Source organism: Achroia grisella, unplaced genomic scaffold (genome assembly GCF_030625045.1).
Source record: "Achroia grisella isolate CSIRO2021 unplaced genomic scaffold, CSIRO_AGI_Agris_v1 utg546, whole genome shotgun sequence".
NCBI classification, from domain to species: Eukaryota; Metazoa; Arthropoda; class Insecta; order Lepidoptera; family Pyralidae; genus Achroia; species Achroia grisella.
In genome coordinates, this window is record NW_026712931.1 from 866,299 (window position 1) to 879,389 (window position 13,091).

The 13,091-nt window shown below is 30.9% G+C and overlaps 1 protein-coding gene across 1 annotated transcript in view; it reads left to right on the forward strand.

Annotated features, from left to right (window-relative positions):
- LOC131848171 (collagen alpha-2(V) chain-like) overlaps positions 1-13,091 on the forward strand; it is a 39,277-nt gene that overhangs the window by 18,781 nt on the left and 7,405 nt on the right. Inside the window, exons 7-18 of the mRNA XM_059197942.1 lie at positions 383-500; positions 2,370-2,453; positions 4,290-4,345; positions 5,026-5,232; positions 5,699-5,842; positions 6,353-6,442; positions 7,911-8,151; positions 9,001-9,072; positions 9,373-9,485; positions 10,152-10,244; positions 11,001-11,123; positions 12,296-12,426. Of these exons, the coding sequence (XP_059053925.1) occupies positions 383-500; positions 2,370-2,453; positions 4,290-4,345; positions 5,026-5,232; positions 5,699-5,842; positions 6,353-6,442; positions 7,911-8,151; positions 9,001-9,072; positions 9,373-9,485; positions 10,152-10,244; positions 11,001-11,123; positions 12,296-12,426 (1,472 nt within the window). The remainder of the gene's footprint in view (positions 1-382; positions 501-2,369; positions 2,454-4,289; positions 4,346-5,025; positions 5,233-5,698; positions 5,843-6,352; positions 6,443-7,910; positions 8,152-9,000; positions 9,073-9,372; positions 9,486-10,151; positions 10,245-11,000; positions 11,124-12,295; positions 12,427-13,091) is intronic.

A 13,091-nucleotide genomic window follows, 5' to 3' on the forward strand; every position in this document is an offset into this window, starting at 1 on the left:
AAAAAATACATTTATGTTTCCATATTTGTAAACATAAAAGGTAATGTATAATTTACAAATAATAAAAATAAGTTTCCTTACGTATTTCTGTAACTATGTCACATTCGTGCAAAGAAAACAATTTTTATGTTAACTTCCGCACGAGTAGCTAATACTAAATTCAATGTCCGATATCTGTTGCCGTAGAAAAATATTTACAATACAAATAAAGCTATAAAAGAATTTAGCGAAACTAACAAAACAGAAAGGAAATCTGGTGAGCGGCAGTAATTCTAAAGGTATGCGGATAATAAACCTGGGCCTAATGCAATAAGCACCGGCCTGACCCTTATAACACGGCGTTATGTTACATTCGACCCGTAAGATTATAACTGTGTTACAGGGTTACGTGGGTCCAAGGGGTCCACATGGCGCTAAAGGGGAGCGGGGCCAACCCGGTCGCGACGGCACGCCCGGCCTGCCAGGCTCTCACGGACGTCCAGCAGAAAAGGGCGAAAAAGGTAACAAACTAACTGAACCATCAAATTTTATGTTTCACTATGACCCTTATTTATTCGCGGGAAACGCGTTTGCAAGATTTTAGAGCTTCATAGTAACGATTTGGAAAATCTTTATTTCTTCGCGCCAGACCCTTGTAGGGTCCTCGGAATGTTATAGTCGTATATTTCTTATTCAGTTTCAATTTTATGTTCAGTGATAACTATTTTTGCTTTATCAAGTATTTTGATTTTCCTCATTATTTGCTGAACAACATACCGTCATGACTTATTCCAGGTGGGGGAGACAGAGGCATAGTAAAATGTCGATGTTGTGCTGATATTGATCAGCACAACATCGACATTTTAAGGGCGAACTTACCGTCGTCTGTCAGATTATTTTTTGGTTTCATATCTATGTTTTCTTCACCGAAGAGTTATTATTTATTGAAGGTACTGTCAGGTGCTAAGACCTGTAAAACTGCGAACTGCATAGATTTATTATGCTCGTCTTTTTTTTACCGAAGAGATAGTCCGAAATGTAAATTTGGTGTGCTTTTATGTATCGGCAAGAATTAAACTTACTCTTCAGTGTAAGTTTGACTAAACGACTAGGAACAGTTTCAGTTTTTTGATGTTAACTTAAATTATTTTTATCATAAAGAAATATATACGGTATAGCTGCGTGACTTACTGATGCAGAGCCGGAAATATTACTAATGTAGAAACACGTAATTTGACTAGTAAGTTCCTTTTGTGGTATAACGGATAAGCAAAAAGAATATTTGTATTTTTATGTAGCTGGAATAATAAGCAAGCTGACGAGCTACTTGTATAAAAATAATAACTATCTAGTTGTTTACTGTCCCGACTTATACCCAGGAGATCGTAAGGTCAAAACTGATCGATAACAAAGAACAATTACTTTGTGTCTCAATTTATATTATGACTATTACTTATAAGATTGATTATGCGGTGAAGGAAAGACTGATAGTTATTCAAAAATTAATTCAAGAGGCGGCGGTAAGCTCACCGTACGCAAAATCAAACGCGTTGGGCAATTAAAAAAAAAAATACACCATGTGAAGAATGATTACGTCAAGCGTTGTTCATTGTTCATCACGACATCGACAGTAAACGATGTCTCTGACTACTCTATCTTGGATGAAAGTCGTGAATTGACACTATATTGTATCATTTACTAGCGTAGCGACCAGTCCCGTCTTCGTACGGTAGTATCACTCTATCTATTACAAAGAACTGCATTAAAATCTGTTGTGTAATTTAAAAGATATAAATAATATAAACAAAATTGACGAAGTAATGAATTAATTCATATAATAATAATAAATGTATGAGTAACATAATGTGAGGAAGTAATACAATGTGAGTTATTGGGCTTGTTTTTCGAGAACGATGCGCTGATAAATTGCCGTGGGCATTATGTTAAACAATTTCTTGGGGCCGTCTGCTACACACGCGGTAGAACATAGAACATGTGGGGAAAAGATAAGTTTCTCTTCTAATATATAGGTTTAACACTGGCTTTAGCAATTTGATCATTATTTAAACTGCATAAAGTACATTATTAATGAGGTGCGTCGTTCTATGAACACAGGAACTTAGGTAAGTTGTAAAATAGATAAGTGAATGTTTGATGGGGTAAATCCTGTAACTCATTTTTAAACTGAGTATGCTGAAACTAGGCATAAACTTCTGCATAGCATTACATTCATATCTATATTCTGAATCATATACGGCTCATAACGAGATAAGGAACTATTATTTTTATATAGTTCTATGTTTACCGGTATTAAATGAAATGCTTTGTCGAGAAAAATACTAAAAATAAAACGATATCACACAAAATATTTTTTTATTTATGCGTCATAGGTGCTCGAGGACTTCCAGGACCACCAGGACCTAATGTGCCAGTTATATCTGACAATTCTGTGATGAGTGACATAGCACGTACAGGTACCTACTTAATTTATATTATTATTAGTCCTTTCTTTGCAAAATTGGGACAGCAAAATATTTTACTTATACAGTAAGTAAAATATTTTATTTATTATCTATCGCATAACTGTATTACTGTATGCCTGTAAATCGCATAAAGAGACCATTATAATTAATCAATTAAAAAGAAGACAAATAACGTAAGTTTAATTTTAATAAGAATGTTATACTTTGTAGCTAAGTGGTAACATATTCGGTAGGTTTCACTTACGTACGAAGGACCCAAGTAGTAAGGTCATAAACATATAATATTACAATTCGTATCTATATATATTATTATAGATGTCAATGTTAAGGTTAAAAAGTATTAAATTTACTTATTGTTATCTACGATTCCTTTGTTAGAAAATTCTAGAAAGTTTTTAATCTAATAATCCCATACTAAACCTATGTAAATTTCGTAAAAAAAATTACTAATAGTAACATGAAGTTTAAAAAGGTCATATACAACATCACTATTAATGGGTATTTGTATAATTAAATTTATTCACGAAATATTAAATCGAACAGAAAAAAATGTACTTTATATGTACTCAAACATTACTAATTTAGGAAAATCCACTGTATTTTTTTTTTATTAAAGTCTTATTCCAAGTGTTTTAATTATTACGATATTATAGAAAGCGTGCGTTATATTAAAAACAGTTGAAATTTTATTATTCAATTTTGTACATACAACTCCCAGGGATTACGTTAATTCTATTACACGTTGTATTCGAGAAACTACACAAAGCAACATCTGGTTGTTGAACACTGAACACTAGAGCCGAACTAATTTAGGGAAGTTTATTTCCAGACTGAAACAGGCATTGGCCTGACTGACAATCGATAATAACTTGTATGTATTTTTGTATTAGTTAATCGTCTGGTTGCATATATATAAATAAAGATGGAATTTAAATAAAAGTACATTACAATTGTCGCAGAGAATGCAAGATATAGTAATTTCATTAAATTCCCGTGCATAGTTGTCCGTGGAAATATTAAAGTTATAATTATTCCGATGAAATATATATAACAATAATAATATAAGCAAATATTTGATTTGTTTTCAATTTTATTAACTTACTAGATTTTATAGAAACTTTAGAACAATATTATAATTATAAATATATATTATATTAAAAAAAAAATACAAAATTTTATTTAATGTATGACGGGATATTTAGTACTAGTATCTAGTATCTTAGTCATTTATAGTAATTATTTATATTTTATTAACTGCAATATTATAAAATATCAGGTATTTGAAAATTGTATGAAAATTGTATTACAATTTTCATTATTATTAAATATTTATTTAATTACATTTTGTTAATTTATGACTTACGAGCATTACTGTATTTTTAACGTCAGTATTACTCGTATGTATTACGTCATCTTATATAGCTGAGGACCTAGTAACAACTGTAGTTTCTACCCTGTATTTATTACTCAGAAGTCTATATGTTAATATAACAACCCCTTTAATGTATAAGTCGATACACTATGCAAATACACGATGAACAAACAAAGTCCAGTTAGAATAACCCCACTATTTACTTATGAAGGTATCTCGCCCATTCGTCGGTGAGGTCAAAAATAATTACTGTATATACTTACAAAGAACAACTTCCATTCTCCACTAATTGCGATACCATTACCCTCGTTATACTAACAAAAGGTCTACATAACTTACGCATATAACTTTACTTAACCCTAAACCGCCCTATAATAAATTTTCTGATATTTTATGATTTTTCTATAACGATACTTGAATATAAATATCCCTTATAATATTCCCAGGCCCTCGAGACGTATCGCCCACCACGAGGGGGGTGAAAGGAGAGAGGGGTGAAAGAGGTGAAAAGGTAATTACCTGCCAAGACTACTCGATGTAAATAAAAAGCCAAAGCTAAGACTTACATAATAAAATTTACTTTAACCAGTTCAATGTTTATTTTCACAAATATTATTAGCCAGTTTTGAATATTTTAGATAAAAATAAACAATTCGATGTAAACATAATTAATAGTATATATGATCAATATAAGAGTAGAGATTATATAAGAAAAAACAAAAAAATAACATGTACAGTGGACATGACAATTTTTATTTTGGTGAAATAAGTTTCAATTCGAGATAAGGGTCGACATTACCTACTATATACTACGTAAGGTACTACGTAAGTAGATTACCTTCAGGATGTTTTTTTGAGTTCCAATTCAACAAAATAAATAATAATTAATTTAAAATTTCATTAGACGTACTAATAACAAATCTATTATTTTAATGATTGTACAAAGGATCTGTAATCTTATCAAAGTTTCAGATTAAGAAATATATAAAAAGAACGCATACATTTTTGTAACAAAATACTAATAGTAACAAACTATAAATTAAAATATAATATTAAAACATTGTCCTAAACCTTGATAGGAAATATATAAAAATGTATGTACAATTTTTATTATCTATAATAAAATACCAATAGTTACAAACTATAAATTAAAATAATTATCCTATCAATTTATAATGGGTGTTTTACTAGGGTGAAAAAGGCTTAAGAGGAATGGAAGGCGCACAAGGATTTCCAGGGAATGATGGAAAGATGGGTGAGCGCGGCGATATCGGACCGTCAGGTCTGCCCGGCACTCAGGGCCCGCCCGGGTCTAATGGTCCGAAAGGGGAGAAGGGTGATGCGGGACCGCCGGGACCTGTTGCAATTTCTCGAGACGAAGCCTTAGTAATGACGAAGGTACCCAATAATTGTCATACTTAAAGATAATTTATGAATTTCTTAAAATATCGTAACAGAACAGATTTTCTATTACAATGTTTTATAATAAATTTTTAAACGTCATGTTATTTGTTATATAACACAAATATATTATTTCAATTATTAGACCATGTTCGTGAAAAGTTATATAGATAATATAATGTTAGAAACTAAAATAAAATATTATAGATAGAGGCGTCAGGAATATATAAATGTACTTTTGATTTTAGAAATAAAGGAATTATAAATGATCATCGTGTAAACCACATAATAAGCACATTAATATAATAATAATAATAAATAACAATGACATTTGAATACAAAGCAGATAATTTCATTTAACCTTCTTATACTAAGAAGATAAAATGTCATTATGAGAACTAAATTTAGACTAGGATATTGTATACGTATTAAATTAATATCATTGTTCATTTTGATATATTAGGGTGAAAAAGGCGAGTCTGGCCCACGTGGCAAGAGAGGTCACCCAGGACCACCCGGACCAAGAGGCCCACCAGGACTTCCTGGTCCCCCGGGAACACCTGGTACAAATGGTCCTTCGGGGGATATTGGATTACCTGGATGGACGGTGAGATTAACTACACTCTAATAAGGTTAAAGGTCGTAAAGTTTATACATTAATTTTTCCTCGATATTTACTACATATGATGACATCAACACATTAAAGTAAAAGCGCGCGCTTACGGTCATGTAAGTACATCCATGATCACATCAAAATTTTCCTTTAAAATGACTAAACCTATTCTTACATCATAGCATCATTATATCATAGCATTAGTTGCTGTGCCCGTTCTCTTTATAAATGCGCTAAGCAAACGGCATCCTCAGCATAGGCCGTCGGCCTGAAACTGAAATGTACCCTACATACACTATGACACTTTCAAGTTAATATATAATATCAATGTTTTTGTTATTTAATTTATTACTTTCTAGCTAGATCAATACGTTGCTGTGACAACTGTATCTAAAAATATGTTTTTTTCTATGTTCATACGTAAAATAATAATTTAAGGATATCAAAAATGTATGTTTGTCAAACTGAAATAAAACGGCTACCATGTAGCGTGTTGATTCACAGGGACCGCCCGGTATCGCCGGGCAGCCTGGCCCGCCCGGTCAAAAAGGTGAAAAAGGCGATCCTGGATTAAATCAGAACGACCTAGACAAGGTATTTATCATTCGTTACATTTATAAGTTGATAAACTATATTAATTTAAGTCATTAGTATTCGTTAGTATAAATTTAGAAATGTAACGTTAAATTTTTACAAATAAAACAGGTATAAAAGTCGAGTCTGTTACAAATATTTATTTTAGGATTAAAAAAACTATATGTAGCTGTTACTTGGATCCCGAACTTGCTCTCCAAAATATTAAAAAAGAGAAAAGTAATTTTTAAACTTTCGCGTTTAGTACATATATAATATCGTTAAACGAGTTTTAACACGAATATTTTTTAATAAGTTATCGACTTATCAAAAAATATTACCGATCGAGAGAGGTACTTATATATAATACCTTTATATATTTACTGCTAGTAAAATTATTCCGGTAAAAATCCGTTTAAATATATTAATAAAGTATAAAATATACAACATAAAGCATATAAATACTTTGGCATTGGCAAATATCGGCGTCATGGTGAACGCAACACTCGATGCCTACATTTCTTCTGAATGAATTGAAGGTGAATCTAACGTGGTAGGCGACGAGTCTGTTGCATTCTCTCGTATTGATTTCTTATTTTGTTATTTGTTATTGGTGTTTCCTTTATCTCTATATTTCTTTAATTTATAAAATTGATCGTTATACGTAATTTCTTATACCGTATTATTCACTTGTAGACGATTAAAGTTAAGTATCCAATTACTTAAGTTAATAATGCAGTACGTTTTATTTTAATATGTGCTATTATATAAAATACTGATTTATCTATTTATGACTGTAGTTACAAATTGTTTTTAAAGGGCACTCAGGTCGCAGAGACAAATATTTTATTTCACTTTATATATTGTGTGACCTTCTCTAATCCGAAACGGTCTCGGTAGAAAGGTTTTCGTTAGCGTTTTTTTACAGTCCATTACTTATTTTTGTCTGAAATATTATTATGTTGTTTTTATTTTAAAATTCTTAACGTATTTTGTATTATAAATCTGATTAACAATTTTATATATTAAGATAAGTTTATTTCACCTACAAGTGATAAATTGCCATAAAATACAACACCGAACATTAAAAATTAGTTTTTTTCTACTGGTAAATTATTTACATTGAACTACAATACAAACCAAATTTATTATAGTGTGACATTACTTCATTAAATATTTCTTCACAAGTATTTCATAATATCAAAGATCTTGTACCTCCAATTTGGTACCCTATTGATAAATCATGACGTTGTCCATTGTGCCTTAATTTATTCATGAAAGTATATTTATAAACAATTATAAAATACAAAAGAAGCCGTTATTAGAATACTTTTAAATTATAAACAAGAAAAATGCATACCGATAACCATCGCAAAGATGCCATAAATTTGATTAATACCGTCGTATAATTTCGCAAAAAACATATTTTATTCGTAATAAGTAAGTACACAATAAATATGAATAACAGGGTCTTATTTATTTACGGAAGATAAAAGGTGATAAAGGCGATCGGGGATTTGACGGTGTGCCGGGAGTGCCCGGGAAAGATGGACCTAGGGGCCCCCCGGGCCCGGCGGCAGCCCCCGCCGGTAATGTGAAATATGTTCCGGTGCCCGGACCACCAGGACCTCCAGGTCCGCCGGGGGTCCCTGGAAGGCCTTACGCTAACGAAGTTTCACCCGATACACTGACTGATAGTCCAGGGATTAATCGCCGTGAGCCTGGTGCAGGTAAGTAACACAGTTTATATTTACAACCATCTTCATAACATGGAGATTCCCGATTTCACAGTTTTTTTTTATTATTTACAAATTCCAGTTGCTTAATTGGATTATTTGAGATATTATTTTGTGGTACGCGATAACCTTCGTAAAATCTGATAAACTTTCATTTAGTAATATTTAATACGACAATGGCAGGCTTTTTGATTTTTTTTTTGAAATCGATTCAATTTACTCCTATTCTATACTAATTTAGTAATATTTTTATGCCAACTTTGAAGAACTTTGTAGGTACTTCTTTGTGAAATAAATTAGTAAAATAATATTTGTGAATGTTTCTCGATTTATAATAATGTATGACGGTGTTTAACTATATGATATTAGTCAATTGTTTTTATTACAGTTGTCATTTAAATCTAGAATTTCTTATTTATTTACCATTATGGTAATATGAGTGGAGAAGTTTAATCCTTTATACTGGACTAATTGGGTTTATTAACAGTGGAGTAAACGGTGGTTGGTACCTAAAGCTAAAAAGTTAGTATATAAATTTATTTCCACAAAGCTTGTTGTGGGAAAGATTCAACCTCGCGACCTTTTTGGGGTCTAACAAGATACTCGTAGCAAACCACGACTCTCTCATTTCATAATTATTTTTATTTTTGTTATTTTTACTTTTAAGTACGCAAATAGAATTATTTTTATTTGTGTGCAAAATTGCTTTATAAAAAGAAATTGTGGCAACAAAACAAATAGCCTTAATAGAATGTACAATGGTAAAAAACGTGGGAGCCAAGTGTTTTATTTTTCCGCACGGCTTATCGCTTAGATTTTCAAACAAAGTTATTTGTCGGACAGGTAAACAACGAGATGCTTTACACATCTTGAGAAGTTTGAACCACTTGGTACAATACCGTCAAGAGCCTTATGGTAAGTGTAATAGACTACAATTTAATGTTTAAGAAATATCAATAAATGTTGAAAATTATATCCGAAATGCATTTTAGTGTTATTAGATATGGCGACGATTGCTTGGTTTTTCTTTCTATAGAAAGAAAAACCAATTTCTGATGGATAAAGTTATAACTTTATCCATCAGAAATAATAATTTGGGCAAATATTTTGGAGTTTTTAATTTATATGAAAAAGATAACTACTTTGTTCTAGTTTTTATAAATTATATTTCCTAATAATTTGAATTGAAACACAATATTTATATCTTTAAAATAGATTTTCGAGACCCTTTGGATCCTGTGGGCGAAAATTCAGATTTTGATGAAGATGAAGATGGTAGAACTATAGTTGGTACTATTATTTTCAAGACTACAGACTCCTTACTAAGAGTAAGTTGTTACTATTAAAATACATGTCTAATTAAATATACAAATACTCATGCTTTATTTTAGAAATGTTAGACCACCCGGAAATTTAGTTGTTATTAACCGTTAGAATCCCGGTCACTCGGGATTTCACACAGAATCTTTAGGCAAAGCAGTATACCAACTAAAATGTCATAGTATAACAAATTTGTGAAGTTGCTACAATACAATGTAACTTCACATTGTATTGTACCAACTTCACTAATGTAATACAAGGGGTCGCTTTATCTCTTTATGAAATTACTGCCAGTATTTTAAAAAAATGTTAGATTTTTTATAATGTGTGTGCTGCAAAGAGTTGCATATTCTATTATGTTTTGTATATCTGTCTGTACTTTTGTATAATTTAAGAATAGAAGAGCTTTGTTACTTTTTATTGTAACGAACAAAATGTAGAAAAAGCACTATAGTTAAAGTAACCTTCTCGTATGTTCAATTACTTTGTAATTATACAATGTAATTAAATTTAATATAACATACGTTAATATTATAAATGGATATACCCTATTTGTTAAGCACTTACAAAAAAAACTTACAAAAAATTCGACCATTTTGGCAGTAATGGCTTACCTAAACCTATTTAGTTATTAAAAATAACAGTTTACCATTAAACAACGTTTTTTTCCACAGTTAGGAACAAATAGCCCGCTTGGCACTTTGGCGTATGTGATACAGGAGCAGGCACTTCTCGGTCGTGTTAACAACGGCTGGCAGTATGTCGCGGTAAGCTAAATACATTTTAATTGCAGTAATTATAAGGTAATATTTTGAAGTGCCAACTGTAGTTTGAATAGCGAGTTACATGTAATTTATGGTTACGGCAACATTCTATGTTATTAGTTAGTTCACATGTTCACTTTTTGTATTTGATTTTATTAAAAGAAAAATATATTGTATGTGTATTGATTGTTGCGGGTACCATTACTATAATTGTTTAGGAATAGTAAGTACCACTGACAAACATTCCGAATTCATTGTTCTGTTTGATATTCTATTGATTTCCAAATGATATTATATAGACGTATTTCTTAAAAGTACTAGTAGACCCCGCGAAATCCGTTCCGCCTCAGAATTAAATAATATGTCAAAGGTTTTTTGAAGTTTAGTTACGCAATTCATTTCTGACTCTGTTGGATCTATGAAAAAATTGTATAGATAATTAAAATTGTTGTTTTTACTACTTTCCATGCTATTACTTCCCTTTTTTTTTTTCTCACTACTTAAATCTCCCTCGTCCTTTGGTACCCTCGAAATGTTTGTGCAACTCCAGTTCTACACATAATTTAAAACCAAAATTAGCCAAATTAGTCCAGCCGTTCTTGATCTCGATCTCGATTGTAATCATAAAAAAATATATTATCACTTCGGGGTATACAAAATAGATAACAACCTCAGATATAAAGTTTTATCAAAATTGACACGAAATTTTTAGTATGTATTAGTAACATTAAATATATACAAACATTTTGTTTTCTTTAGATGGGTTCGTTATTGGCTATACATACTCCACCTGCGAATACACCAACACGTACACCATTGCAGAACATTCTGGAAACTTCCAGTTTGGTTCATCACAAAAACCCAGCAGTAGACGGCCCTGTGGTAAGTATATTATTAATCAAGTGAATGAATCATGGGAAAACATATTAAAATGAAATTATGCCATGCTATTTATTAAATTACAGAATAAGATGCATGATATTTTAGTCCTCTAGAATGGTAACGTATCATGGCTGTCACTTGATAACTATATTAATCACAGTGCTCTTCATGTATATAGGCGACGATTATCGATTAACTTCATGTGAGCCGTCAGCTTGTTAGCGTAAAAGCGTAAATAAGTATGTTACTGAGATCTCCATTACTATGTATTTTATCTGTGATATAACTAACAAAGTGCACGGTCCTTATATTTTAAATTATATTAAAAAATGAATTTGATTGGCCTTACAAAGAAAATATTCTTCCATGATCCGTACATCTTATATTTAATAATTGGCATTTTTAAGTAGCATGACCTTCTATGTTTCACCCGCCTTAAACATAAATATTAACTAAATATATAAGTAGACATTTTTATTTTCACTTATTTATCGGTCGTAGAAACTAGCATCTATTATTCAGGTTCAGCCTAGTTTAGATACTAGTAGTAAATTCTCTGAAATGTATGCTGTGTAGGTATATAAGAATAAAATAGTTCATGAGAATGAGTGTAAATTTGTAAATTTGAAGTCAATAAAAAATATTGTTATTAGTTTCTTAAATATACAGGGATATCTAGTGTAGGGTTAAAAGTTCATACTAATAACAACCAAACAAACAAACTACCAAACAAGTCAACAATTTTCTCTGCTCTACGTGGTTCATAGAAAACGCTTGCGGCGTTCTTATTATATACCTAACACTGTTTACTGACCGTTTCACTTTTACTTTTTGTGTATAATATGTATTATTTGTGATATATACACAGAAATAGTAAGGTCAGATATAACGGCTGATAGAGGGTGGAACAAGATTACATACTGTGCCAATTCGAAATAATAAGACATAGATGATAAGAGCAAATTATTATTTGGTATTTTTGTCATGTACATAAATTAATTATAATAATATTTCCAATTATAATAGTTTTAATATACAGATTAGTATTATTTACGGTTTCTTTTACAATAACTGCACATTAATTACTTCGAGCGAATTCACACGCTATTTTCATTTCTTTTCTGTAGCCGCAAAGATTTACTTTTGTATTAAGGTTCTATAATTATTTTAAGCTTCGACTGGCAGCTCTCAATGAACCTCACACTGGCGATATGCACGGGGTCAGCAGCACAAACTACGAGTGTCGCAGACAGGCTCAGAGAGCTAACTTAGATGGCACTTTCCGTGCCTTTATATCCTCGAGGTAAGGAATCAATATCTTCTATAACAATATATAAATACGTATATAAACTTCTACTTATAAGCACGTAGTAAATGTATTATCTGTATCTACAAGTATAAGATAATAAAGAAAAACAAGTATTTATTATAAGGAAAGTAAATTCTGGAACCACTGCCTTGTGTGAATTTTATTCACTAATAGCTGTATAGGCGACTTCGTCCGCGTGGAATTTAACTTTATTTTTCTAAAATAAATTATTTTTTCTAAGATAAAAGTAGCCTAAGTTACTCCTTATTACATCAGCTACCTACCAATAAAAGTCCACCATTTCAGAGATTAGACGGAACAAACATATAGACAAACAGACAAAAATAAAAAAATATATATTTTAGTGTATGTATCCTATTTATATTAATATGCATGTAGTAAAAAACGATTATTTCAATATTACAAACAGACACTCCAATTTATTTATATTTATAGATTTGGAGGATGCTATCTAGGTCAAATAAATATAAGTCTATCTTGTTACTGGCTAATCAAAATTATTTGAAATGTATATTTATTTCTGTTACAATATTATACCTTTCAGCGTTTGACAAAATAAGGAAGTCTCTTTTCACATACATTTTGTAAAAAATGTACTTAGCTAATGCTAAGTACATTTTTTAATACACCCACTATAT